The following is a 26,686-nucleotide window of genomic DNA, read 5'->3' on the forward strand; positions in this document are numbered from 1 at the left end:
TTTTGTACTCATCACTGCATTCTCTGCCAGGAAGTTGGTTGGCCATCTTTGATGTCACGTAGGTTGACACAATGCCATGTTGTCTTTTAGTTCCACTGTACCTAACATCTTTACTAAACTTTAGACATACGAGTTACCACACCCGGTCTCAGGGATGATTCACTGGAAATTCCTTTGGTCTCTGCTGAGATAGGAGAATCAGCTTTTAGTTGTTGCACATTTGTGGATCTTCAAAATGTTCTTAAATGTGATGTTCTGGTGCCTCTAGGGCACTTCAGAAAACTGAGTGAGAACATCATTACTGATGAATGTGTTTTTTTTTTAACCTTGTTTCTCTTTCTGCTTGCATTTTGTATTTATATTGCTGTGTGTATTTCGTGTCATTTCTGTAATTCAGGGCTCATTTGTAAAAAAGAGGCCGTGTTCTCAGTAGGACAAAAGAGGTTACATTTTCTTCGAAACATTTTTTATTGTGAAGGTGTAAACCTGACTGACTCGCTCACTCATATACAGACCCAATGGAGTCTGGAGTGACAGACTGTGTGTGTGTAAGTTCTCTCCTCCATCTGATGGGCTCAGTACTGTACACACCATTCTCTCTCCTCTAAGATCTATCTATCCCATTTCCATGGAGACAGCCGGCATCTGAAGTGCAGCATGCTCCTTTCACAGACAGACAGACGAGGTGCCAGACATTAACACATGATTGATGAGACTTAAACACGTTTTAATTTCAGAAAAATCATTTATTCCAGATCCAAATTGCGTAATCACACTTATAAACACCATATCACCAGGGGTGGAATTTGGGGAGAATGTGTGTAAACACTGTTCCCAGAGTGAATTCCTAAGTGATTATCCCCGCCCCCCCCCCCCAGCCCCAACATTACCCATCTGTATATTATGATCCTCTGCTAGGCATGCCTGTGGACGAGGCTGATCATATACACACAGCCAGCGAGGGGTACATTCGGGGGGGGGGACCTGGCACACTTCCCCATTCTAGACTACTGAGCAAGGAGTCATGTCTGTTTTACACCTTACATTTCTATCTGATCGTCCTGTAACATTGCTCCCCCCTGAGCAAGCCCCTGGCAGCCCATAGTCAGGCTGGCAGTAAGGCAGGTTACATACTGTACAATCATATCACTGCTGTTCTTCCTGCTGCTGCGTCATACCATAGTACTCCGGAATATATGGCTGCATCTCAAATGGCGCCCAATTACCTATATAGTGCAATACTTTTGACCAGAGTCCCATCGGTCCTGATCGAAACTAGTGCACTATAAAGTGAATAGGGTGCCATTTGGGAGACGTCCTGAATAAATGACTAATAACCAAGTGTGCTTCTCCAAAGCATAGAAGACAAGATGGTTTTTCCTAAGGCTAATTGATAAGTTGAGTGTATTTGGCACAAACAATAAAAGCACTTTTAGCCAATTCAACCATTCTACCTTCAGTCATAGCAGGCCATGTAACTGTTGGGTGGATCCCCTGGCATTCAATATGGGCAATATAATACTGGTATGTAAAATCTTCCTCCACATGCACCCCTGGGGATGAACTTAAAAGAGCTTGAAATAAGTTATACACCACGAGTTATAATCTCCATCATTAAATGTTGATCACAGAGAATAAGTGAAATCAGTGCCACTGGTTTATGGTAATGTCTGTGAGTTTGTTTCTCATACTAACTCTGCTTCATAATTGTCATCCAACACTTGCAACATCAGCCATAGGCAAAATGTGGAGGAACTGCTGAAGTAATTAAAAATAAAAGGCAACACCCTTTAAGAAACAAAAAGCTAATTCCCAGCAAATAGATCTGTGTGTGTGGGGGGGGGGGGGGGGGGAGAGAGAGAAAAAATAGGAAGCCGAACAGAGACAGTAAGGGCTCTATTTAATCAGATCCGATTTAGCCAACATCCGGTCGTTTTGACAGTGTCTGAGGTGGAACTGCTTTATTGCTGTCAAATACACAAGTGGCTCCTGGCATTATACCTAAAGCGGCATTACCAGTAAGAGAAATCCCATGCAGTCTTTTTACAAGATCAAACACTGGAATGTGAGATGTAAGATAGAAATCCTTAATGATTTTCAATTTGAGCGTAATTATTTCTACATAGCCTAGACCTTTTCGTTCTGAACTAATGCGAGTGGGACGGGTGTGGCTTCGTGACGATGATCAAGAGCAGCCACTCACCGGTTTGACAGCTCCAAAGTGGTTACACTTCATACACGGCCAAAACATCAGCTATGCGGTCGTCGGCTATTGCCAGATAGGCATAGATTCAATCAGATCAAGCGTTAAGTATCACACTCTAATAAACTAGACCTTTAACTGATAAACTTATAGTTGTGTCACAATCACTAGCAGTCAAATCATGTTCTTTGTTGAGATCCAGTCCATTATGGCTATCAGTCCAGCTCCAGCATTCGATGGCTAGTAGGCTACTAGCATATCGGTGCACATCTCAAATGACACTATATTCCCCATGTAGTTCCCTACTTTCACCACAGGATAGACTGCTGTTTCTAACTTTTCTTGTTTAGCATACTGTGTCACAGTGCTAGCCGATGCTAACTGGCGCTGCTATCGTATGATGTTGAGGTATCCTTGGTCTGGGTAGAGGAGGTTGGCCAGCAGAGAAAGGAGGCAAGGTCCATCTCTAAGACAGTGTCCTGGGTAGTGGATGAACTGAACAGCTTTTCCTATTGAGTCCTTTAGGCCAGCATACTGTTTACTGCTGGGCATGGACTCCAACACAACCAGAGCCTAGAAACACACACGAAACACACAAGCTGAGCAACTCTCTGTGTGTGTGTGTGTGTATATATATATGTATATATGTATGCGTGTGTATGTATGTGTGTGTACCTGTTGTGCTTTAGCAGTCAGCTGCTGGTCGGTGCTGGGCTGGAGGCGGACCTGGTCCTCTGAGGGAATCTGGACTGAGAGAAACGCAGACAGACTGCGCACCACCACCCTGAACCTAAACATGCACACATCGGAGTTACCTAAAGAATCACACAGTAAACACCGAAGGTGAATATACAGTGCCTTCAGAACGTTTTCAGACCCCTTGACCTTTTCCACATTTTGTTAGGTTACAGCCTTATTCTAAAGTTGATTGGATTTTTTATTTAATTTTTCCCTCAATCTACACACAATACCCCACAATGACAAAGTAAAAATAGGTTTTCACAAATGTTTAAAAAATAATTACATTTACATAAGTATTCAGACCCTTTACTGGGTACTTTGTTGAAGCACCTTTGGCATCAATTACAGCCTCAAGTCTTCTTTGGTATGACGCTATAAGCTTGGCACACCTGTATTTGGGGAATTTCTCCCATTCTTCTCTGCAGATCCTCTACAGCTCTGTCAAGTTGGATGGGGAGTGTTGCCGCACAGCCATTTTAAAGGTCTCTCCAGAGATGCTCGATCAGGTTCAAGTCCGGGCTCTGGCTGGGCCACTCAAGAACATTCAGAGACTTGTCTCGAAGCCACTCCTGCGTTGTCTTGGCTGTGTGCTTAGGGTCCTTGTCCTGTTGGAAGATGAAAATTCGCCCCAGTCTAAGGTCTTGAGCGCTCTGGAGCAGGTTTTCATCAAGGCTCTCTCTGTACTTTGCTCCGTTCATCTTTGCCTCGAACCTGACTAGTTTCCCAGTCCCTGTCGCTGAAAAACATCCCCACATCATGATTCTGCCACCACCATGCTTCACCATAGGGATGGTGCCAGGTTTCCTCCAGACGTGACGCTTGGCATTCAGGCCAAAGAGAATCTTGTTTCTCATGGTCTGAAAGCCTTTAGGTGCCTTTTGGCAAACTCCAAGTGGGCTGTCATGTGCCTTTACTCAGGAATGGCTTCCGTCTGGCAACTATACCATAAAGGCCTGATTAGTGGAGTGCTCCAGAGATGGTTGTCCTTTTGAAAGGTTCTCCTCTCCACAGAGGAACTCTAGAGCTCAGTCAGAGTGACCATCGGATTATTGGTCACCTCCCTGACCAAGGACCTTCACCCCCGATTGCTCTGTTTGGCCGGGCGGACAGCTATACCATAGCAGACTACAGAACGCCAAACTTCTTCCATTTAAGAACAATGGAGGCCACTGTGTTCTTGAGGACCTTCAATGCTGCAGACATTTTCTAGTACACTCCCCCAGATCTGTGCCTCCAAACAATCCTGTCTCGGATCTTCCTTCAACCTCATTGCTTGGGTTTTGCTCTGACATCCACCGTCAACTATGGGACATTTATGTAGACAGGTGTGTGCCTTTCCAAATCCACAGGTGGACTCCAATCAAGTTGTAGAAACATCTCAAGGATGATCAATGGAAACAGGATGTACCCGAGTTAAATGTTCAGTCTCATAGCAAAGGGTCTGAATACTTTCTTACTGACTTACTGAATACTTTTCTAAAATACTGTTTTCGCTTTGTCATTATGGGGTATTGTGTGTAGATTGCTGACGATTTTTTATTTGATTTAATCCATTTTAGAATAAGGTTGTAATGTAACAAAATGTGTTAAAAGTCAAAAGGCTCTGAATACTTTCCGAAGGTACTGTACATGTCCAGTATGTCTGTGAGTACCTGTTGGATAGGGGTGATCGGCGGCCCAATCCTATAGCCCCCAGCAGTCCTGAGCCGAGTCTCTCCTCTCCCATCTGAGAGAGCCGTGTCTGCAGCCGCAGCAGCCCCGCTACCACGGCTGGAACCTCCCCCAGCCCCTGCTGCAGATGCTCCACATACACACACAGGGCCTTGTGCCACCAGAGGAACAACTTAGCCTCATCATAGGGACCACTGTGAGAGAGAAAAAAACTATATTACCAACACACACAGAGAGAGACACACACACATGGGGGGGGAGTGGTCAGACCTGGGGAAGACCTGACTGTTCCATGTGTTGAGTAGAGCGAGCGTCCTCTTCTCATTGGCCACTGTGTGTTCCGTGTTGAGGCGCTGCAGGATGTAAGCATAGAGTGTCAGGAAGCTGCCTCCTGATTGGCTCTCAGACAGGAAGTCGTCCACGGTCAGCTCAGGCACCTGCAGGGATGCCAACACAGGACCCCACCCGACACCCTCCTCTTCCGCTAGAGCGAGAAAAATAAAGATAGACGGAGGGAGGGGAGAGCAAGCGATAGAGTGAGGTTTTCACCTCATGTATGAAATAAAATACATCTGTCCGTCACCAGTAACCCCTGCTGACAGACCCTGACATAGACCCTCCCCTAAGACCTTCCTTGGTAAACCCCTCCCCATGGTTACTGTCTCTGTGGTTACCATGGGTGAAGTAGGCGGTGATGCAAGCCTCGGTGATGCGGGTCATGTGGCGTACGGACGCTAGGCAACGGGAGCAGGCTGTCAGGAGCGGCAGCACTGGGAAACCCTGCCCCTTCCTGTCCAGCCAGCCAATGACACGAGCTGCCAAGGCCTCGCCTGTAGACACGCCCACTCCGTTCAGCAGAGCCAACGAATCACAGAACAGACTACAGAACGCCATGTGTCTCTGCTCCAAGCCCACCTCTACAGACACAAGAGACAGAGAGAGACAGAGGTTATTGATGAAGGTGATGATGAAGATGACTATGAAGAGTTCTTACCAGGTGGGTTGAAGGTGATGATGCTCTCCAGTAGTGCCTCTAACTGCGTCTCCAGGTTAGCCAGACTGATGCTACCACTCTGCTCCAGAGAGACCAGACACTGGACACACCAGCGCACACACACACTAGCCTTCAACGTCTCCTCCTACACAGAGAGAGAGGGAGATTAATGCATTAATTTTGTCTACAGTAATGAGAGAGACAGTCGGTCTATATTAGAGTGAGGAGAGATTGACTGTCTGTTAATGATAAAACTAGAGAAATAGGGGGAGGGTGACATTCTGTTGTGTTCCCTCTTTCTCACCCGGTATGGCATCCCATGGGGGCGTGGCCGCAGCCCAGCAGCACTGCGTAGTGATAGGAGCAGTGTCTGAGCGGCGGAGTCTGCGCTGAGCAGCAGAGCGTGAGGGTAGTGGGTGCCTACATATCCCATGATCCCTTGGTAGGAGGAATGGTCCACCTGGTGCCATGGCAGGGAGACAGACTGGACCAACAGACTAAGGAGAGGGGAGTCCTGGAGGACAGAGGGGAAAATAGGCTAAACCAGGGACAGACCCTCGACAATTCCATCAATTGTGTACAAACACAAATAGCTATCCAGTGTCCTAATTCTCCCTCACCGGTTGGCTGAGAAGCTGCTCTTCTTTAGTGAGGAACACCAGCATGTAGAGTAGATAGACCAGCATCTTGTGTGAGTCTGTGTGTATGTTAGTGTTAGAGCTGGCTGGAGTTTGCAGGCTGTCACTCAGAACGCTGACCCAGTTGACCTTACAGAGGACTGCCCCTAGGAACAGGAAGCAGCTCTTAGGACTTCCTCTCTCCACCTGCAGAGGAACAGATTAACCTTGGGTAAAGAATCCCTCTACACCTCCCTAATGCTACATCGCACAGCACTACCCGCAAACAAGTCCTATTGACTGTGACACTCAAAGTGTACGAGGAGTCCGTTTGTTTTAGGAATCCAATGAGTTGTGGGTTGAGGTTAGGGATTAATGAGTCTGGGGTCAGAGTCTTACATTGAACAGCTGTTCCATGAGGTGTGTATCGGGGTGCAGGTGTGTCCAGGGCAGGCTGCCGAGGTGTGTGTGGTAAAGGTAGAGGAGGTACTCTGGTGTACGAGGAGAGCTGCAGCTGTCACAGTACTGCATCAGACACAGCCACAGAGCTCCACGCTGCCCGGGGAGGAGGCGGTCTGGAACACACACACACACACACACCTTAAATGTAGGCTCAAACACATGAATGACCTTCATTACATCTAACATCACACGCAAACCTCTGAACTTGTGGTGTAGTGTTTGGGTCAGCTGGGTGTAGAGATCCACAAGACAGCCTGCAGCGTTGGCGTCTGACTCCAACCAGGGATAACACCTCGGATTACTGAGAGAGACAGAAAGGAGGAGAGAGAGTAAGAGAAGATAGGAGAGAGGGAGAAAATATTATAGTCCAAACAGCGCAATGCCACAGGCCTGTGGTTTTGTTAGCGTTATACAAGGCAAAGTAAGAAAGGGAGGAGTGAGATAGAAAGATGGAAAGGAGAGAGAAATAGACAGAGGGATAGAGACGTGTGTTTACCTGACATCGTCTGTCTCCAGAACCAGGATCCAGGGCTTAAACAGCCGGACCATCTTACCGTGTAGATCCTGCAGGGCTGAGAGAGACAGAAAGAGGAAGAGATGAGAGGTGGGGAGGAGGAGATATGTCAACAGTGACTGGGGGGGGAGCAAAATGTCTTAATGAAAAACAGCCTAAACTGTGTCTGGTACCTTTCAGCACTCTGGCTCCCCCCAGTGGCTCCCTGGAGCAGGCGCTGAGCTGCAGGTCGATGAGGTAACCAATCAGATATCCCCAGAACGTGGTGACCTCACTGACGTATGGCGCCCAGGCGGAGTAAAGGCCAAAGCTGCGGAGGTCCGGCTTACTGAGACGACAACGCTGAAAATACTCACACAGCCAATCAACCGTCTCCTCCACCTGAGGAGGGCCAATCAAGAGACAAGGCAGGGTTAAATAAACTGGACTGGAAATTAACAGTATTGAATATGAAGATTTAGGTAGGACTTTCAGCACTCACCTGCTGAGGAGAGAGGGTGATGGGGGCTTGGCTGGGGGAGATGGATGTGGGTTTGGGGGTATCTGCGGTACCGGAAGGCTCTGCTGTGGGTTTGGTGTTGCAGGGGAGAGGAGAGACGCCAAGCACACACAGAGTCACCCTCCAACACTCTGGGCTCAGCAACTGCTCTGTCGAACCTGACAAGGACACACACAAGCACACGTTCGACGTCCGCACACACGTTGAAGTCCGCAATAAGAGATAACAAACAAAACAGTCTTACTGGTCATGAGCAGGCGCAGGCAGTCGCTGTAGTGGTCAGGAAAGTGGTGTCTGAGCAACAGGGTCCAGTGTCGTGTGAAGAGGTGAAAGGGCGTGAGGAGGTCAGCCTCGGGGTCACGGCCACAGGAACACAGAGCAGTGTGGACCAGCTCTACCAGTCTGCTACGCTCCGAGAACACTGGCTCGGCCTTACTCAGCCACGTACTCAGGTCAAACTACACAGGTAGAGAGAGAATCTGGTCATCTTAACACAGGAATACCACAGGCCTCCAGTTCTCTGTGTGATGTGTCGAGGTGGAAGTGTGTGTTCTGTGTGGGTGGTGTGTGTAGCTGTTGTGTATGTTTCTGAAGGTGGAGGCTGACCTTAGTGAGCAGCATGAAGATGACGTCAGCGCTGTCAGGGTGCAGTGATGTCACCACTTCCTTGTAGAGAGAGACAAGCTGATTGGGTGCTGCATTTGGGGTGAAGAAGGGGGAGAGGAGGGGACACAGACGTCTCTGCTCCAGGATAGTGCTGAGGACACGCCCGCACTCTGCCTGGTTGCCCTGGATAAAAACCTACACACACAAACTGGATTAACACCTACACACACAAACTGGATTAACACCAACACACACAAACTGGATTAACACCTACACACACAAACTGGATTAACACCTACACACACAAACTGGATTAACACCTACACACACAAACTGGATTAACACCAACACACACAAACTGGATTAACACCTACACACACAAACTGGATTAACACCTACACACACAAACTGGATTAACACCAACACACACAAACTGGATTAACACCAACACACACAAACTGGATTAACACCAACACACACAAACCGGATTAACACCAACACACACAAACTGGATTAACATTTACACACAGTCACGTCCTATGTGTATAAAATTAGTTTGTTTGTGTGTTTGTGTGTGTGTGTGTAGTACCTGTCCCAGTATCTCGACGCAGGAAGAGAGGTACTGGCGAGTGGGTGGGTGGCGGAGTGTGTCCTCACAGACGAAAGAGACCACCTTGTAGAAGGCAGCCACTCCTACACTCTGCACTGCTGCCGTCGGCTTGGCCTTGTACAAATTCACCAGAGCACTACACACACACATTTTTAAACTTTATGGCACATATGACTATCAACAATTCTATTGAGAAATAATATGATACAGGTATGGTGTGTGTGTGTGTGTGTGTGTGTGTGTACTGACGTAATGAACTTCTCTGTGTGTACTGCAGCCTGGGCAAGGCTCTGAGGGGGAGGAGTCTTGGCTTCCGTCTGCAGCTGCTTAATGTCGCTTCTCAGAGACACGATCTGATTCTCCACTGCTTCCTGCTTCTGTACACACTCGCACTGCACACACACAGAGACGGGAATGAGGGGAATAGGATGCATGTTTACAGAAGGAACACCTATGTGAGAATGCTATTCATTGACTACAGCTCAGCATTCAAAGCCATAGTGCCCTCAAAGCTCATCACTAAGCTAAGGATCCTAGGACTAAACACCTCCCTCTGCAACTGGATCCTGGACTTCCTGACGGGCCGTCCCCAGGTGGTAAGGGTAGGCAACAACACACCCGCCACGCTGATCCTTAACACGGGGGCCCCTCAGGGGTGCGTACTCAGTCCCCTCCTGTACTCCCTGTTCACTCAAGACCGCACGGCCAGGCACGACTCCAACACCATCATTAAGTTTGCTGATGACACAACAGTGGTAGGCCTGATCACCGACAACGATGAGACAGCCTATAGGGAAGTGGTCAGAGACCTGAACGTGTGGTGCAAGGACAACAACCTCTCCCTCAACGTGATAAAGACAAAGGACATGATTGTGGACTACAGGAAAAGGAGGACCGAGCACGCCCCCATTCTGATCGACGGGGCTGTAGTGGAGCAAGTTGAGAGCTTCAAGTTCCTTGGTGTCTACATCACCAACAAACTAACATGGTCCAAGCACATCAAGACAGTCGTGAAGAGGGCATGACAAATTCCCCCTATTCCCCCTCAAGAGACTGAAAAGATTTGGCATGGGATCTCAGATCCTTAAAAGGTTTTACAGCTGCACCATCGAGTGCATCCTGACGGGTTGCATCACTGCCTGGTATGGCAACTGCTCGGCCACCAACCGCAAGGCACTACAGAGGGTTGTGCGTACGGCCCAGTACATCACCGGGGTCAAGCTTCCTGCCATCCAGAACCTCAATATCAGGCGGTGTCAGAGGAAGGCCCTAAAAATTGCCAGAGACTCGAGCCACCCTTGTCATATACTGTTCTCTCTGCGACCGCACGGTAAGCGGTACCGGAGCGCCGAGTCTAGGTCCAAGAGGCTTCTAAACAGTTTCTACCCCCAAGCCATAAGACTCCTGAACAGCTAATCAAATGGCTACCCAGACTATTTGCATTGCTCCCCCCCTCTTCTACGCTGCTGCTCTGTTATTATCTATGCATAGTCACTTTAATAACTCTACCTACATATACATATTACCTCGACACCGGTGCCCTCGCACATTGACTCTGTACTGGTACCCCCTGTATATAGCCCCGCTATTGTTATTTACTGCTACTCTTTAATTATTTGTTATTCTTATCTCTTACTTTGGTTAAGGGCTTGTAAGTAAACATTTCACTGTAAGGTTGTTGTATTCTGTTGTATTCTGCGCATGTGACAAATACCATTTGATTTGATTATTTGAACAGTCAGTTAATCATGTCACCCTTTCTTAGTGGAATTTTCAAGCAGAATCAGCCCATTCTGAAAATTAAATCAAAACAGAATTAACTCATTGTCCTACCGTGACAGTGATGTGTGCCGCTCCCTGGCAGGGCTGGCCCCCCCTCTGCCCTCTGCACTCAAGCGCCATGGTAACCTGCTCTGGCCTGTTCCTGTAGAGTAGAGGAAGACTCTCCAGCAGCTCTGATTCCAACGCCACCTGCTGGGCCTCCCGAGACACTGCAAACCTAAACACACCAAGCACACTGTGAACCATGTCCCAAAACATCACATACAGGTATACATCCATGGCGTGACGGTTGGTGTGTGTGTGTACCTGGCCTGCTCCTGCAGACAGCAGAGGTCCTGCTGTAGGAGAGTGGAGGCAGCAGCAGGGTCAGCGAGGCAGGCAGAGGGGACCTCTGGTACCGGAGCTCTCTGTGATTGCAGCTCGGGGAGCGGCCGAGGGATAGTGTGCTTTTGCAGGTTAGACTGGATACGCTTCCTCGCTACACACACACGAAAAGGTTACAACAACGACAATAACAAGGCCGCTTGGTTTGTTAGTACTAAAATTTACAATGTACACCCTACCGAAAAGCGAGCGATCGCTTTGTGCACAAGTAAGATCAGGGATATTGCCCCTGCGTATTGAAACAGGTCGGTGTAATGGTGAAATGTAAGAGGAAAGACTAATGTAAATATTGTGACCTTGATGAAATAGAGAATGAAATTCATTTGATCCTCTATTGCCCTTTCTACCTTGACATATACGCTTGTCCTTATTCCAGAAAGGCCACCAGATATACCCTGGAAATATGTGGCTGAGCCACGAGGAAAAACTGAAATGTTTTTTTTCTGTAAATTATGTATTTCCATTTACAGATTTTTTTTTATAAAGCCTGGAATAAAAGAAAAAGGTTCACCTATAATAAAATGACACAAATATTTTGCTCCCACATAGGGAATGGCACCTATGTATATAGATTGTATGTAGGCTTGTCTCACACATGGAATCTTCTCTGTGTGAGACTTGGTTCCAACGCCTTCTGTGTATTTTTTCTGTAATTAACTGTGTTTATGTGTGTTATTTTTACTGCTCTTGGGATAAATAATGTTTGCTTGGATAATCTTATTTACTATTATATATGGGTTTCTTTTTCCACTCTTTATCCACTGCATCCTGCACAGGAACACCGGAAGAATTATCACTGAATTATTGTAACGTGTCAATTAAACCCATGAGGAATGGGCTGCCAACCAGGCGGGTTGACACAAGAATAAAACGTCATTAATTCAGTCAACTGCTATGTGCTGAGGCGGTGTTCATGTGCGTGTACCTGCGCTGGGGTTGGTGTAGTCAGTGAAGGCAGGGTTGTTGCTCTGTATGAAGGTGGGTTCATTCTTCACTTTGTCCCAGAGATCCAGCACCTCCCTCTCATCATACTGGACACGCTCCTGGTCCACATACTCCACCCACAGCTCCTACACTCAACCAATACAATATGATACATCTAGCAAGCAATACATCTAGCCACCAATACAATATGATACATCTAGCAACCAATACAATGATACATCTAGCAAGCAATACATCTAGCAACCAATACAATGATACATCTAGCAAGCAATACAATATGATACATCTAGCCACCAATACAATATGACACATCTAGCCACCAATACAATAATTATACATCTAGCCACCAATACAATAAGATACATCTAGCCACCAATACAATAAGATACATCTAGCAACCAATACAATATGATACATCTAGCAACCAATACAATATGATACATATAGCCACCAATACAATATGATACATCTAGCCACCAATACAATATGATACATCTAGCCACCAATACAATATGATACATCTAGCAACCAATACATCTATCCACAAATACAATATGATACATCTAGCAACCAATACATCTATCCACAAATACAATATGATACATCTAGCCACCAATACAATATGATACATCTAGCCACCAATACAATATGATACATCTAGCCACAAATAGAATATGATACATCTAGCAACCAATATATCTAGCAACCAATACAATATGATACATCTAGCCACCAATACAATAAGATACATCTAGCAACCAGTACAATATGATACATCTAGCAACCAATACAATATGATACATATATTCACCAATACAATATGATACACCTTGCCACCAATACAATAAGATACATCTAGCAACCAGTACAATATGATACATCTAGCAACCAATACAATATGATACATCTAGCAACCAATACAATATGATACATCTAGCAACCAATACAATATGATACACCTAGCCACCAATACAATATGATACACCTAGCCACCAATACAATATGATACACCTAGCCACCAATACAATATGATACATCTAGCAACCAATACAATAAGATACATCTAGCAACCAGTACAATATGATATATCTAGCAACCAATACAATATGATACACCTAGCCACCAATACAATATGATACACCTAGCCACCAATACAATATGATACACCTAGCCACCAATACAATATGATACATCTAGCCACCAATGCAATATGATACATCTAGCCACAAATACAATATGATACATCTAGCAACCAATATATCTAGCCACCAATACAATAAGATACATCTAGCAACCAGTACAATATGATACATCTAGCAACCAATACAATATGATACATCTAGCCACCAATACAATATGATACATCTAGCAACCAATACAATATGATACATCTAGCAACCAATACAATATGATACATCTAGCCACCAATACAATATGATACATCTAGCAACCAGTACAATATGATACATCTAGCAACCAATACAATATGATACATCTAGCCACCAATACAATATGATACATCTAGCAACCAATACAATATGATACATCTAGCAACCAATACAATATGATACATCTAGCAACCAGTACAATATGATATATCTAGCAACCAATACAATATGATACACCTAGCCACCAATACAATATGATACACCTAGCCACCAATACAATATGATACATCTAGCAACCAATACAATATGATACACCTAGCCACCAATACAATATGATACACCTAGCCACCAATACAATATGATACACCTAGCCACCAATACAATAAGATACATCTATCAACCAATACAATATGACACATCTATCAACCAATACAATATGACACATCTATCAACCAATACAATATGACACATCTATCAACCAATACAATATGACACATCTATCAACCAATACATCAAAGGCAAAGCAGAGGCAACAGTGGCAAGGAAAAACACACGACACACACACCTGTTGCTTGTGCATGACCTTGGCCAGTCTTTGGGGGTCATACTGTGGTGGGAGAGAGGGCAGATACACTTCCTTCTTCTGAAGAGTCTCATCGTCCAACCACACGGCAAACACACCAAACAGCCTGTAAACAACCAATCAGATCAGCCTGGGAAACAGCCAGTCACAAAGTTAAGGGGAGGGGCTAGTAGCTGTACGTACCTGACCAGCTCTGTGTGTATCTGTGGGGATGTGAGGAAGAGATGTGGAGGGGAGTTGGGGCGGTCCTCACCCTGGCTGGGTGTGTGTGTGGGGGGCACCCTCAGGGCCTGGCTGGCGGCGTGGTGGAAGTCAGACACCTCCTGTAGTCTCTGTCTCAGATCTCTCAGTAACACAGCCTGAGTCGAGCCCTGGAAGAACCGACGACCAATACAGCCCCCTGCATCCAGACTGCAGACACCAGAAACAGGGGGACACTGAGAACATTACTGAATTTATACCAGCCTAGAGCAGGGTTCTCCAAGTGGGGTCTGAGGTCAAATCTCTAAATAAATAAATAAACTAACAGATTAAACTCATTTGGGCCAAAATAACCGTGGAATAAGTTTAGAGGGTGTGGTACAATGAAATATTATTCATCTACAATTTATATTCTTAACCCTGGGCAACATGGGCCTGGGAGACTGACAGGGATATCGGTATTCACAGTACTCCACCAAGTATTTCCCCAAAAGCTGTAAAACTCCCAAGTTCTCCCTCTGCCACATCGACAAATGTGTAGAATTGCAGGAGATTATCTTGTAAACTGCAACATTCTCTCACTGATGTCAAGAGGCAGGACTCTAAAATGTTCATTCCCAGGGCCAGAGACTGGGTTCGTCCAGCCACGCAGCGCTGAAGTCATAGAACCCCTGGCCTAGAGGTTATGGTGTGTGTGTGTCGTACCCATACTCAGGTCCTGGCTGTCTCAGGTAGAGCTGCAGGAACCTCTGCCAGACGAGGGGGAGTAGCGGGTGGTCAGGGGGTGTGGACAACGCCTGACACGCCCACCTGTACACCTGCAGCCGCTGCAGAGATGGAGCCACTGGGAGCTTCAACCTCTGCTGGGCCTTCTGTCTCACACAGACACAAGAAACAAAGATAGTGAAACACAAACACTATGTATCTCAGATTAAGGCTTATTAATCTCTCATAGTTTTATTGTTCTGCTGGTCAGGTGAGAGGTTGGAGTGTGTGTGTGTGTGTGTGTGTGTGTGTACCTTCAGAGCCTGGTCAGGTGAGAGGTTTGGATCAGACAGTAGTTCATGCTCCACACAGCGTCCTAGCTGAGAATCCTCCTCAAACATCCCCTCCATGTTCAACACCAGCCACGCAAACCACACCTAAACACATACAGTTATCATTTCACATACAAACCACACCTAAACACATACAGTTATCATTTCACATACAAACCACACCTAAACACATACAGTTATCATTTCACATACAAACCACACCTAAACATGTACAGTTATCATTTCACATACAAACCACACCTAAACACATAGTTATCATTTCACATACAAACCACACCTAAACACATACAGTTATCATTTCACATACAAACCACACCTAAACACATACAGTTATCATTTCACATACAAACCACACCTAAACACATACAGTTATCATTTCACATACAAACCACACCTAAACACATACAGTTATCATTTCACATACAAACCACACCTAAACACATACAGTTATCATTTCACATACAAACCACACCTAAACACATACAGTTATCATTTCACATACAAACCACACCTAAACACATACAGTTATCTCATTTCACATACAAACCACACCTACACACATACAGTTATCATTTCACATACAAACCACACCTAAACACATACAGTTATCATTTCACATACAAACCACACCTAAACACATACAGTTATCATGTCACATACAAACCACACCTAAACACATACAGTTATCATTTCACATACAAACCACACCTAAACACATACAGTTATCATTTCACATACAAACCACACCTAAACACATACAGTTATCATTTCACATACAAACCACACCTAAACACATACAGTTATCATTTCACATACAAACCACACCTAAACACATACAGTTATCATTTCACATACAAACCACACCTAAACACATACAGTTATCATTTCACATACAAACCACACCTAAACACATACAGTTATCATTTCACATACAAACCACACCTAAACACATACAGTTATCATTTCACATACAAACCACACCTAAACACATACAGTTATCATTTCACATACAAACCACACCTAAACACATACAGTTATCATTTCACATACAAACCACACCTAAACACATACAGTTATCATTTCACACACAAACCACACCTAAACACATACAGTTATCATTTCGCATACAAACCACAGACGTTTTGTTTAGTTGTGGTTTTTAGCAGAATTTTTGGGAAAATGCAGCAAAAATGTTTCCTTCTGTTTCACACAGAATGACAGCACGGATACGACAAGTTAGATAGGACTGAGGTTAAAGTTCTCACCTCCCCACTCAGCGATTGGCCCTCAATGAATGAGGGTGTGGCATTTCCAGCAATCCAACCAACCAGGGAAGAGAGCAGACCCCGGTCTCCATGGTAACCTAAAGCAATCTACAGAGGGGTGAGAGAGAGCATCACAGACTGATCTACTGTGTGTGTGTGTTTGTGTGTGTATACTCTTTCTTCACAGAAAAAGAACACACACTGATCAAAATAAGCATAACAGCTGAAATATTTGGGACTCTACAATCTCCAGTCTCTCTGTGTGTGTGTGTGTGTGTGTGTGTGTGTGTGTGTGTGTGTGTGTACCTTGTGCTGCTGGTACAGTAATCTCTGTACACACTCCTCCTGGTGGTGTGTGAAGGCAGAACGACAGATCTGATCCATCAGGAATAGAACGGTCCTGTCTCGGTACCACAGGTTCTGCTGGGTAAGAATTCCCACCCAGAACTCTAGAACCGCTGCCGGACCCACACGACCTGGCCTCGAACTCTCCACCACGTGAGTCTGAAAGAGAAAAAACACACACACTCATCGTGAAGAGATTCATGGACTGTTCAGAGGCAGGAACATCCACTTCTACAGCTGGCCAAACTACTGATCTGGTTAACCCCATGTTTCACACCAGTTCGGATGTATTAGGTGTGTGTACATACCTGTATGACACTGTTGAGCAGGCGTACCATGTCCCCATAGGTGCCTCCAGTGAAGAGTGGCGCCACCCTGTGGGTGACCTGCTGCGTTACACCCTGAGGACACACACCGTCACACTGCAGGAACAACTGGACACAGCCCACAAACCTGGCACAGAGAGAGGAAGAGAGAAACATATATCGTAGTCCAAACATAGCAATACCACAGCCCTCTAGTTGTGTGAGATTTTAGTGTGATTTTAAGGTTTAGTTTAGGCAGGGGTAAAAGATACTGAAAGTTAACTGTAGAAGCTGTGCGGGCAGAAAAGAGGGAGGATGTTGTCCAGTACAGAGGAAGTAGGGTCTAGGACATAGTGTGTATCTCTTACTGTGTGTTCTTCAGCAGGTAGAAGCTGAGAGGGTAGGTAGGAGGGAGGATGTTGTCCAGGAGATGGACAGCAGCTCTCAGATGTTGAGACTGAATCAGGTTCTTCAACAGATCCACTCCTTCTGTGCAAAACACCTCCAGACTGGGATCAGACAGACAGACGGTAATAGATGTTACACACATGTAAACACACAGTATGTAACTGTGCTGTGGTCCTCACCAACCGGCCAGAGGGCTCATAGGGATAGTGACTTTGCTCTCTGTGCCGGACACCGCAGCTGGTTTCACTGACCTGTAATACTAATAACTGCACTATACTGCTTTTGTACCATGTACACTTCTTCACAATATTTACGACAGTATATACACACACACACACACACACTGCATATATAGATATATCCTCACTGTAAATTGTAACGTTATATCCTCACTGTAGCTCAACCTATACTATAGGGTTTTATGATTACTGTATTTATATTGTATATTCTGTATGTCGACTTTGTGTAAATTTCTCTGTCTGTATTCTGTTTGTACATTTGTCTATTGCTGGCAGCACCTGTTCATTTAGTCTAACTCCATGTATGTGGAAATGTACTTGGCGAATAAAGGGATTCTGATGTGAGAGAGAGAGCAGATGGTCACACCTGTGTCCTACAGTTGTCATGGCAATGGCCAGGTAGCAGCCAATGGGAAGGCCCGCCTTTACGGCCCTTAGAACAGGGTGCATGTTTGGGGCGTGCGTGAGCTCCGGAGAGGGGTTGGGGGCAGAGCCGGGGGTGGACCAGGCTGCTTGAGGGTACTGGGTGTTGCCATGGAGCTTCAGCCTTAGCAACAGTTGCCAGGCCCACTGGCTGAAGGAAGCCTCAGGTGACAGACCCAGACGGAGAACACTAGCCAGGTAGGACACCTGATCGACAGAGACAGAGAGATGTGTGTTAAACTCAGAGATGAGACGGGTGTATGATGTGCACGAATGTGTGTATTTGCGTTACCTGTTTGATTCCCTCTGAGATGAGTCCATTGTATGGCTTGTCTGTGAGGTATTTCTGATAGGCTTCTGCCACCAGCAGAGCAACTTCACTGTGGAGAGAGGAGGGCAGGGCCAGAGTCCCATCCTACAAGACACACACACTCAACATTACACACTGTACACACTCAAACTCAATGTAGGGTTAGGTGTGTGTGTGTGTGTGTAGTACCTGTGTGTAGCCCCAGTCCAGCCCTTCCAGTAGAACACAGGCCAGGCTGTTCTCCACAGCAGAGAGGGGGTGTTGGAGCAGCCAGCCCCCGATCACACACACTTCCTCCGGGCTAGGACGCCACAGGAACAGGGGCAGCTCCTTACTGAGGTACAGTGCCACCTATCATACACAAGGCTAATCAACATGCAGGTTTACTTAACCGAACCACCTCTTTTACACTTGAGGTCTTCATCCCCATCCTTTCCACAGCAACCCCAGGTGTTGACAGACGCCACGTGCGCACACACACACACACACAACTTACCATACCGACTGTCTCGATGGTCTCTCTGAGTCTGTCCAGCAGGACTGAGATGATGTAAGGATGAACGGTTGCTATGGCGGCCAGCAGCTCCCGCCCCACCTTCGAGTAGGTTTCCCTCGTAGACACACTGACATAGGACACCTGGAGGCAGGGATGGAAATAAAGGGCAACCTGCAGTAGAAACTGCCAGCCGGCTTTGCTGCGACCTCTATTCATTCCGTGTGACAAATGATGTGCGTGTTACCTGGAAGACGAGGAGAGCTATAGTGGTAATGAAGGTGGGGTCAGAGTGGTGGGTGGGCATGGCCATGTGAGCTAGCGCCGTGAGGAGAGAGATTCCATCAGAACTGTTGACCTCACACAGCCATTTCTCAAACCTCTCCTGGTGACTCGGCTCTGCAATACACGTTAGTACATCGTTAGCGTACGGTTCCTGTGCTGACACACTGTGTATGCGTGTGAACGTATAATATTGAGCTCTATTCTGTGTTGTTGTTTTTTTTAGTACATTGTGTTTTTGGAAAAAGTACTTGACGAACACAAGTCATTCGCATCACCATTATGTGTGTGTGTGTGTGTGTGTGTGTACCTCTGAGGGCCTGTAGGCAGGTGTATGTGTTGTCTGTAGAGTTGAGTGCGTCCGGTGCAGCGGTCTCTGCACACTGCATCACGTACAGAACTCTCCACAGCATGGAACTGGACAGGGTTCCGTAGGGCATCTCTGACATGAACAGCCAGATACCCAACCTAGGAGAACACAGTCAGATAATACACAAACACTTTACACTCTCTCTTTCACACACACACACACACACACGTATGCACGCACTCCCCAATCAATATTCTTACTGCCTTGTAAGAATAGACAGCCAAAAACATGACATTTCTTCCCCCTCGCACCTCTTGTTTCTGAGGACGTGTAGTACAGCTCTGAGGAACAGATGGTCGTACTCTAGCTGTAGTTTCTCCAGAGAGATGGTTCTGGGCTGGGCTGGACCAGCAACACTCACATACTGGGCCCAGTGATCACTGACATAACACACCGTCATCCTGCAGGGAGGGAGCGCACAGGAGGCAGCGGTTACACACCGTTACAAAACACATCTCCATCTAAAATGTACTGCGTGTGGGTGTCTTACCGTATGGTGTGTCCGATGCGTTTGACTAGCTGGCGGTAGCGAGCGCTGTCGTAGGTGTTCAGACCCACAGCTAGCAGCTCGATCAGTGACGAGGCAAACGCAAACACACGCATCATCTTCTGACTGGAGCAGGACTTGGGCTCATAGACACCTAGATAAAGAACATCCGTTATAAAATGGTAGGACAGTCACACAGCTACACACACGCACATCTGAAGCCAAAAAGCAGGCACCAGAATAACAGAATTATCACGTCAGTGAAATACATGACAACACACGCGCGCATGCATACACACACAGCTTTACTTTCGTGAAATGTCAGGACTTTTTGGAGTGTAAAAATGTTTGACCATTAAAAATCTTATTTTCCCTAATCCTAAACCAACCCCTTAACATAACCCAAAAACCCAACCCCTTAACCTAACCCTAACCCTAACCCCCAAACCCCAACCCTTAAGCTTAAAATAGCACAAATTCAGGTCCTGACTTTTCAAAAATGTTATTGTTTTCATACCTTTTCAGGACATTCGGGTGAAATGTTAGGACATGGGGATCCTGATAATGTAGGAAAACAAGTACACACACACACCCACACCCACACACCCTTCTTGCTCATCTCCAGCAGGTGTGTGAAGAGCTGTTGGAAGGGGAACTGGGACAGCAGAGAGATCAGGTCCTCCTCACACAGTAACAACCAGCTGCTCTCTGGGTCCTCATCCTGAAAAACACTCATGCACATCAGCAACCTTACAACACTTCTACCAACGCTCCTAGGGTCAAATTCCACACACACCAACACATGCATGCACACACACACGGTTACCTCCTCTCCACCTTCATCCACTAGGGTCCAGTTGCCAGACTCAGGGCCGGAGGCTGCAGCACTCTGACTCTCACAGGGCTTCATGTGGCTCATGAACTCAGCCCGGTGTCTAAAGATGAAGGGTCAACAATCAGAGAGAAAAACCCATAGGGAGCTAAATTGAAGTGTGCAAAAATCACATAAATAGGTAAGGATTAGAGATGAAAGGTCAAGGCTACCTGACTGGAGACATGAGGGTGGTGCCATGTAGGGTTAGGGGTCAGGGGCCAGAGTGAGAAGTTAGGGTTCTTTACCTGACTGGAGACATGAGGATGGCCAGAGCCTGCATGAACTGCTGTACTCCTGAGGGGTTTCCTAGGACCTGGATCTGAAACACACACCCCCAAGCATGTTATAGTTAAGACTGCTAACTTTACCTGGCAATGATGCCATTGTTAGCCGAATATGATAACCTGCCAAAAAGCATACAGAAATAGTGGAGTGAGCCTTCATTCATAAACCAGGCCTACTTTTGAGGAAATCAAAACAATAAACAAACTAGATAGAGGGTGTGTCTCACCTGTAAGAAGGCTGCAGCCCACTTGCCCACCCCTGCAGAACAGCACAGCAGATGGTTCAACAGGTAGAGGTGCTCTCCTGATCCCCCCACACGCAGTAACACTGCCACCTATACACAACACACACCACAGCATAGCATGACTAAACTGCACAACAGGTGGGACAACAGGTTCTGCTGTACCAGGGCTAGTGTTGAGGTTTACTGTGTGTGTCTGTGTGTGTACCAGTCTCTGCAGCCAGAGGTGGATGTCTGTCTGGAACTGCGTGTCGTCCAGGACTCTCCGTGTGAAGCTGAAGAGAACACTGATGCTCTCCTTCAGAGGGAGGAGGGAGCTGGGCTGACTCTGGGTACCACACATATCTACAATACACACACATACACTTAACTAATTAAACAAAGAAACACACTAAACATGTGTACAATATGGAAAATATGAAATTAAATCCAACCTGTGTGTATATGTATGTACAGTGTGTGTGAGAGTGTGTTCTCACCGTGGAGCAGGCAGTGTAAGTATGACTCCACCTGAAGACGTGACAGCAGAGCTGTGTATGCGTGCAGCGCCACCTTCTGGTGCAGGAGTTCAGAGCGGGCCTCAAACAGCTTCCGCAGCTCCACCAACACAGCCTCACTGAAGTCAGCCTGCTGGAAGCGGTGGTAGCCATACACCTTAGACTGGTCCCCACACACACCCTGGAGAGAGAGAAAGAAAGGATTTAAAGAGAGAGAGATGAAGAACAGAAGTGTACTGTATAACTTTGTAGCTTCTGTGTTATGTGCTAAATCGTATACTAACATAATCTATTGAACCACATACCTGAAGTGTGAGCTGCTCATCTCTGAAGCTCCAGAGTCGGTTCTGTGTGGTGTTACAGTCGGAGGTGTGTGTGTGGAGCTGTGTGTGTGCGTGTGTCAGCTGTCTGCGGCAGCGCCAGTAATTCTGCAGGAGTTCTGTCAGCTCGTGGCCTTCCTGCCGGGCCAACACTGCAAACCGGGCTGCACACACCTCCACCCCCTCCACCCACACACACATCCCCCCACCTGGCTCCCACACACTCAGCTGCTCCAACGAGAATGCCTTCAGGAAAAACACAAGACAGTCAACACTATAAATAAATATTATTCACCATTCTTTTGTAACATAGATAGCTTTGTAATATAAAGCGGTTCGAGCCCACAATGGGTCATAGTAAGTGTGTGGTTACCTGTAGTTCTGGGCTGGGCTGGGGTAGTTCAGGGTACAGTCTGGTCCTGGAGCCCTCAGATGGAGCTAGTTCCACAACAGGCTCCAGACTGAGAGGACACTCCTGCTCCCCTAGAGGCAGAACAGCAGGGCCCCTTGTCCCACAGGCCCGCAGAGCCTCCTTATGCAGCTGCATCAGGGAACCCTCCTCCAGTGTGGGTAGTGAGGGGTAGAGGGCAGGAGCGCTGGGGGCCAAGGGTGTCTCAAGCGTGGTAGATATGCAGGCCTGAGTCTGGATGTGGGTTTTGTTTTGGGTCTCTCTCCCCACCTCAGTGCTCGGTGGTTCAGCTCTGAGCTCAGCCCCTTGGGCCTCTCCTCTCCCCTCATTCCTCTTCTCTGGCTCTGTCTCAGAGGGCTTTTCTAGTTTCTGGGGTGAGGTTGATGATGATGTCTGTGATAATGTGGATGATGATAGTGTTTGTGATGCTGGTAATGGTTCCTCTGATGTCTGTGGTAATATCTGTGTTGATGGTTGTGATGTCTCTGATAAAGTCTCTGATGCCTCTGCCAGACCCTGTTGTTGCTCTGTCCCCTCGTTGGGCAGACTGAGGGGGATGTCTGTGAACTCAGAGCTGGGCGGGGCAGCAGCACCAGGTTTCTCATCACAACCAGCAGAGAGAGCTGTGGGACTCTTCACTCGTACACTCTGCCTCTGTTTTCTGTCCTGTTGGAGGTAACACACAACAGTAGTCTGACTGGTTATTACTCATGAATAATGACAGGGTGATAAATACTATCATGTGCTTTCACCATCATTTGATAAATAGACAGTAGTCTGCCCTCGGGGACATACAGGAGTGTACTGTACATACCTGAGACCTGCTACTGGTCTTGGACTTCTTTTGTCTCACAGCCTCCATCTGTCATATCCTTCACACCTTGTTCCTCTCACCACATTCACCCTAAGGCTTCTAAGGGGAGAAACAGTGTGTCTGTTAAATGGGAGCACAACAGTCAGCTCACAGTCTTTGGTACATGATTATTTTCTAATCTCACATTAGCCAGCTTGGTCCTGGCTGCCAACACAGGGCCAAATGATAATCCAGTCATTCATGCGTCAGCAAAACAACACCACTCACTTACTCACGTGACTTCTGATGATAAACAAGGACCTAGATGTCTGTGTTATCTTTACATGAAGGCGGTTCTTGTTAGCAAATAGGCGTGGTTTCAGACCAGTCTCGAGCTGTATAGGGTAAGGGTTAGCTATTTAGAGTTAGCTAGTGTCGAGAAAACGAAACACATCCACCCTCTCCTCGCACAGCACTAGCAACGCAATGGCTAGAGAGGGTGTAATGACAGTCGTCGGTCATCATGGCTAGCACAGTGTACCCCACTTTACATATCACTGTCAGTTGATTATAAATAAGCTCTGCCATCTAGCTATCTTAAACAAACTGGTGAAAGCATATTGTCGTTAACGTTACTAGCAAGCTAGCTTACACGTAGCGCTCTCGAGGAGTGCGAAAACAATGACATAATATAGCTAGCTAGCACCAGTTTTTTTGGTGTAGCTAACGTTAGCTATAATGATCAGCTGTAAACTGTAGGCTAAACCCCTACAAAATGTAAAATGCTACCTACCTTTGTAAAACAATGTGATCAACGCCAGCGAAGTGACATTTGGCAACACATCAGCTGTTATTTGTTTTGCTCCAGGAAGAAACAGTTATCGCGATAATATTTCGTCACATGACTCCAGCACTATCTTTACGTACAACAAAAAGTGCCTACATCAAAGATTATGGATATACTGACAAGATACATGTCAATTCAATTCAATTGACTTTTATTGACATGGCAAGATAATTATTACTTACATTGTCAATGTATACATATATAAAATATATATATATATATATATATATATATGTATATAAATAAATGGTGGGACCAACAGCAATAATAATAGTAGTAGTGGACATGGGATTACCATTACAACAACTACAACAACAATATTAATCAGAACAACAATACGTTGAAGCAATGATAGTAGACCAGTGTCAACATGACTGAGAATGGTATGAAAGACAAAACAAAACAAGATTGGAAATATTATCGACATTACGTTGCACTTTTCACTGGCTGTCCCTCAGGTTGTGGCAGGAGGACACATATTTGGCTGCCAAAACTGCACATTTTGGCTTTTCACCCAATAAATATTTGATTTGTTCTTCATCTTTTATAGTTTCAAATTCTTTGTATTAAATTATAATACATGTCTCTCTGCCCTAACAAATGGGAGTCGTTGTCCACAAAGCGGCACTGCAGGCTGTCTAGCTCCCGCGTATCCTTTCTTTGGATTTGGTGGATGCGTCGATTGTTGTAATATTTAAAAAAAATATATTCGATGAGGGTTGTTGACGTCAAACGCCTGTATTCAATGGAGAGAGACGCTATGCTGCTAGCCTCATGCATCAGATACGGATAGCCATCTTGAGACAACTCCGATATAAAGTGTTTTTTCTCAAAGGATGTCACTAGTCCTACTTATATCAGTAGACGCGTAACAACGTATGCATTACGAAACTTCTATTCAATCTACTCTCATTGATTTCCTTAAAAAACTCTTTGTTTTTGGTGGGCGAAAAAACGCCACCTGCTGGAGGGAGACAGATTTTCCGCTGAGTTGGCCTCTCTTCCTCTGCCACCCGGGTGCACACCTGCCTACATTCATGTTAGTTACCCTGTCGATGTGGTCCGTGTTATTCGGGATCCTTAGGACGTCCCTAACCCTATGAAGTTTGTATTTAAAATGGTTACGGTAAGGGTTATGGTTAAGGGTATGGAAGTCCCAAGGATTTCCGGCAAGCACTGACCCTATCTATTTGTGTTGCAAACGTTATGTTTACAAAATTACATGTTTATAACATTTATTGTTTATTGGAGAAAAATACTCAAATTACACTGCATGACCAAAAGTATGTGGACACCTGCTCCTCGAACATCTCATTCCAAATTAATGGGTATTAATATGGAGTTGGTCCCCCCTTTGCTGCTATAACAGCCTCCACTCTTCTGGGAAGGTTTTCCATTAGATATTGGAACATTGTTGCAGGGATTTGCTTCCATTCAGCCACAAGAGCATTAGTGAGGTCAGGCACTGAGTTTGACAATTAGGCCTGGCTCGCAGTAGGTGACGGCTCTGTGCAGGCCATCCAAGTTCTTCCATACCGATCACACAAACCATTTCTGTATGGAACTTGCTTTGTGCACTGGGGCATTGTCAATCTGAAACAGGAAAGGGCCTTTCCAAACTGTTGCCACAAAACTGGAAGCACAGAATCGTCTAGAATGTCATTGTATGCTGTGGCGTTAAGATTTCCCTTCAATGGAACAAAGGGGCCTAGCCCTAACCATGAAAAACAGCCCCAGATCATTATTCCTCCTCCACCAAACTTTACAGTTGGCACTATGCATTCGGCAGGTAGTGTTTTCCTGGCATCCGCCAAACCCAGATTCATCCATCGGACTGCCAGGTGGTGAAGCGTGATTCATCACTCCAGGGAACATGTTTCCACTGCTCCAATGGCAGCGAGCTTCACACCACTCCAGCCGACGCTTGACATTGCACATGGTAATATGGACTTGTGTACAGCTGCTTGTCCATGGAAACCCATTTCATGAAGCTCCCGAGGAACAGTTATTGTGTTGAAGTTGCTTCCAGAGGCACTCTGGAACTCGGTAGTGAGTGTTGCAACCAAAGACAGACTATTTTTTACGTGCTACGCGCTTCAGCACTCGTGGTCCTATCTGTGAGCTTGTGTGGCCTTCCACTTCCCAGTGTTGTTGATCCTAGAAGTTTCCACTTCACAATAACAGCACAGTTGACCACCACAGTTCTAGCAGGGCAGAAATTTGATAAACTGACTT

The 26,686-nt window shown here is 46.0% G+C and overlaps 1 protein-coding gene across 4 annotated transcripts; it reads right to left on the bottom strand.

The window, feature by feature from the left end:
* Nucleotides 1-1,883: 1,883 nt before the first annotated feature.
* Nucleotides 1,884-24,544, bottom strand: epg5 (ectopic P-granules autophagy protein 5 homolog (C. elegans)). Of its 4 annotated transcripts, none has more exons than XM_036979909.1 (47): nucleotides 24,398-24,544; nucleotides 23,901-23,999; nucleotides 23,626-23,724; nucleotides 22,776-23,477; nucleotides 22,388-22,648; nucleotides 22,065-22,263; nucleotides 21,794-21,930; nucleotides 21,571-21,678; nucleotides 21,305-21,378; nucleotides 21,012-21,120; nucleotides 20,792-20,906; nucleotides 20,189-20,339; nucleotides 19,950-20,099; nucleotides 19,639-19,796; nucleotides 19,294-19,445; nucleotides 19,050-19,190; nucleotides 18,743-18,904; nucleotides 18,536-18,658; nucleotides 18,188-18,450; nucleotides 17,542-17,682; nucleotides 17,177-17,321; nucleotides 16,830-17,027; nucleotides 16,524-16,631; nucleotides 15,220-15,342; nucleotides 14,906-15,072; nucleotides 14,183-14,410; nucleotides 13,982-14,105; nucleotides 12,009-12,153; nucleotides 11,006-11,177; nucleotides 10,751-10,916; nucleotides 9,167-9,309; nucleotides 8,897-9,053; nucleotides 8,308-8,502; nucleotides 7,946-8,159; nucleotides 7,684-7,859; nucleotides 7,376-7,583; nucleotides 7,185-7,260; nucleotides 6,886-6,989; nucleotides 6,626-6,801; nucleotides 6,230-6,433; nucleotides 5,914-6,123; nucleotides 5,610-5,754; nucleotides 5,290-5,532; nucleotides 4,886-5,099; nucleotides 4,597-4,809; nucleotides 2,879-2,993; nucleotides 1,884-2,776 (listed from the first exon to the last, which is right to left on the bottom strand). In XM_036979909.1, exons 3-47 carry the CDS (start codon nucleotides 23,671-23,673, stop codon nucleotides 2,594-2,596), a joined length of 7,746 nt encoding a protein of 2,581 aa, XP_036835804.1. In that variant the 5' UTR covers nucleotides 23,674-23,724; nucleotides 23,901-23,999; nucleotides 24,398-24,544; the 3' UTR covers nucleotides 1,884-2,593. The 4 variants fall into 4 exon arrangements, with proteins under 4 accessions (XP_036835804.1, XP_036835803.1, XP_036835805.1 ...); XM_036979908.1 differs by having other exon boundaries at nucleotides 23,897-23,999; XM_036979910.1 differs by having other exon boundaries at nucleotides 23,893-23,999.
* Between the last annotated feature and the right edge of the window lie 2,142 nt (nucleotides 24,545-26,686).

This window comes from Oncorhynchus mykiss, chromosome 6, assembly GCF_013265735.2.
Source record: "Oncorhynchus mykiss isolate Arlee chromosome 6, USDA_OmykA_1.1, whole genome shotgun sequence".
NCBI classification, from domain to species: domain Eukaryota; kingdom Metazoa; phylum Chordata; class Actinopteri; order Salmoniformes; family Salmonidae; genus Oncorhynchus; species Oncorhynchus mykiss.

What these genes read in the sequence shown, in the direction of transcription:
- epg5 (XM_036979909.1), bottom strand. Translation starts at nt 23,673, where the DNA reads ATGGAGGCTGTGAGACAAAAGAAGTCCAAGACCAGTAGCAGGTCTCAG. An exon ending in TCTCAGAGGGAATCAAACAG is followed by an intron (nt 18,451 to 18,535) that starts GTAACGCAAATA and finishes TCTGTCGATCAG; the next exon opens with GTGTCCTACCTGGCTAGTGT. An exon ending in TCATGGAACAGCTGTTCAAT is followed by an intron (nt 6,434 to 6,625) that starts GTAAGACTCTGA and finishes GTTCCTCTGCAG; the next exon opens with GTGGAGAGAGGAAGTCCTAA.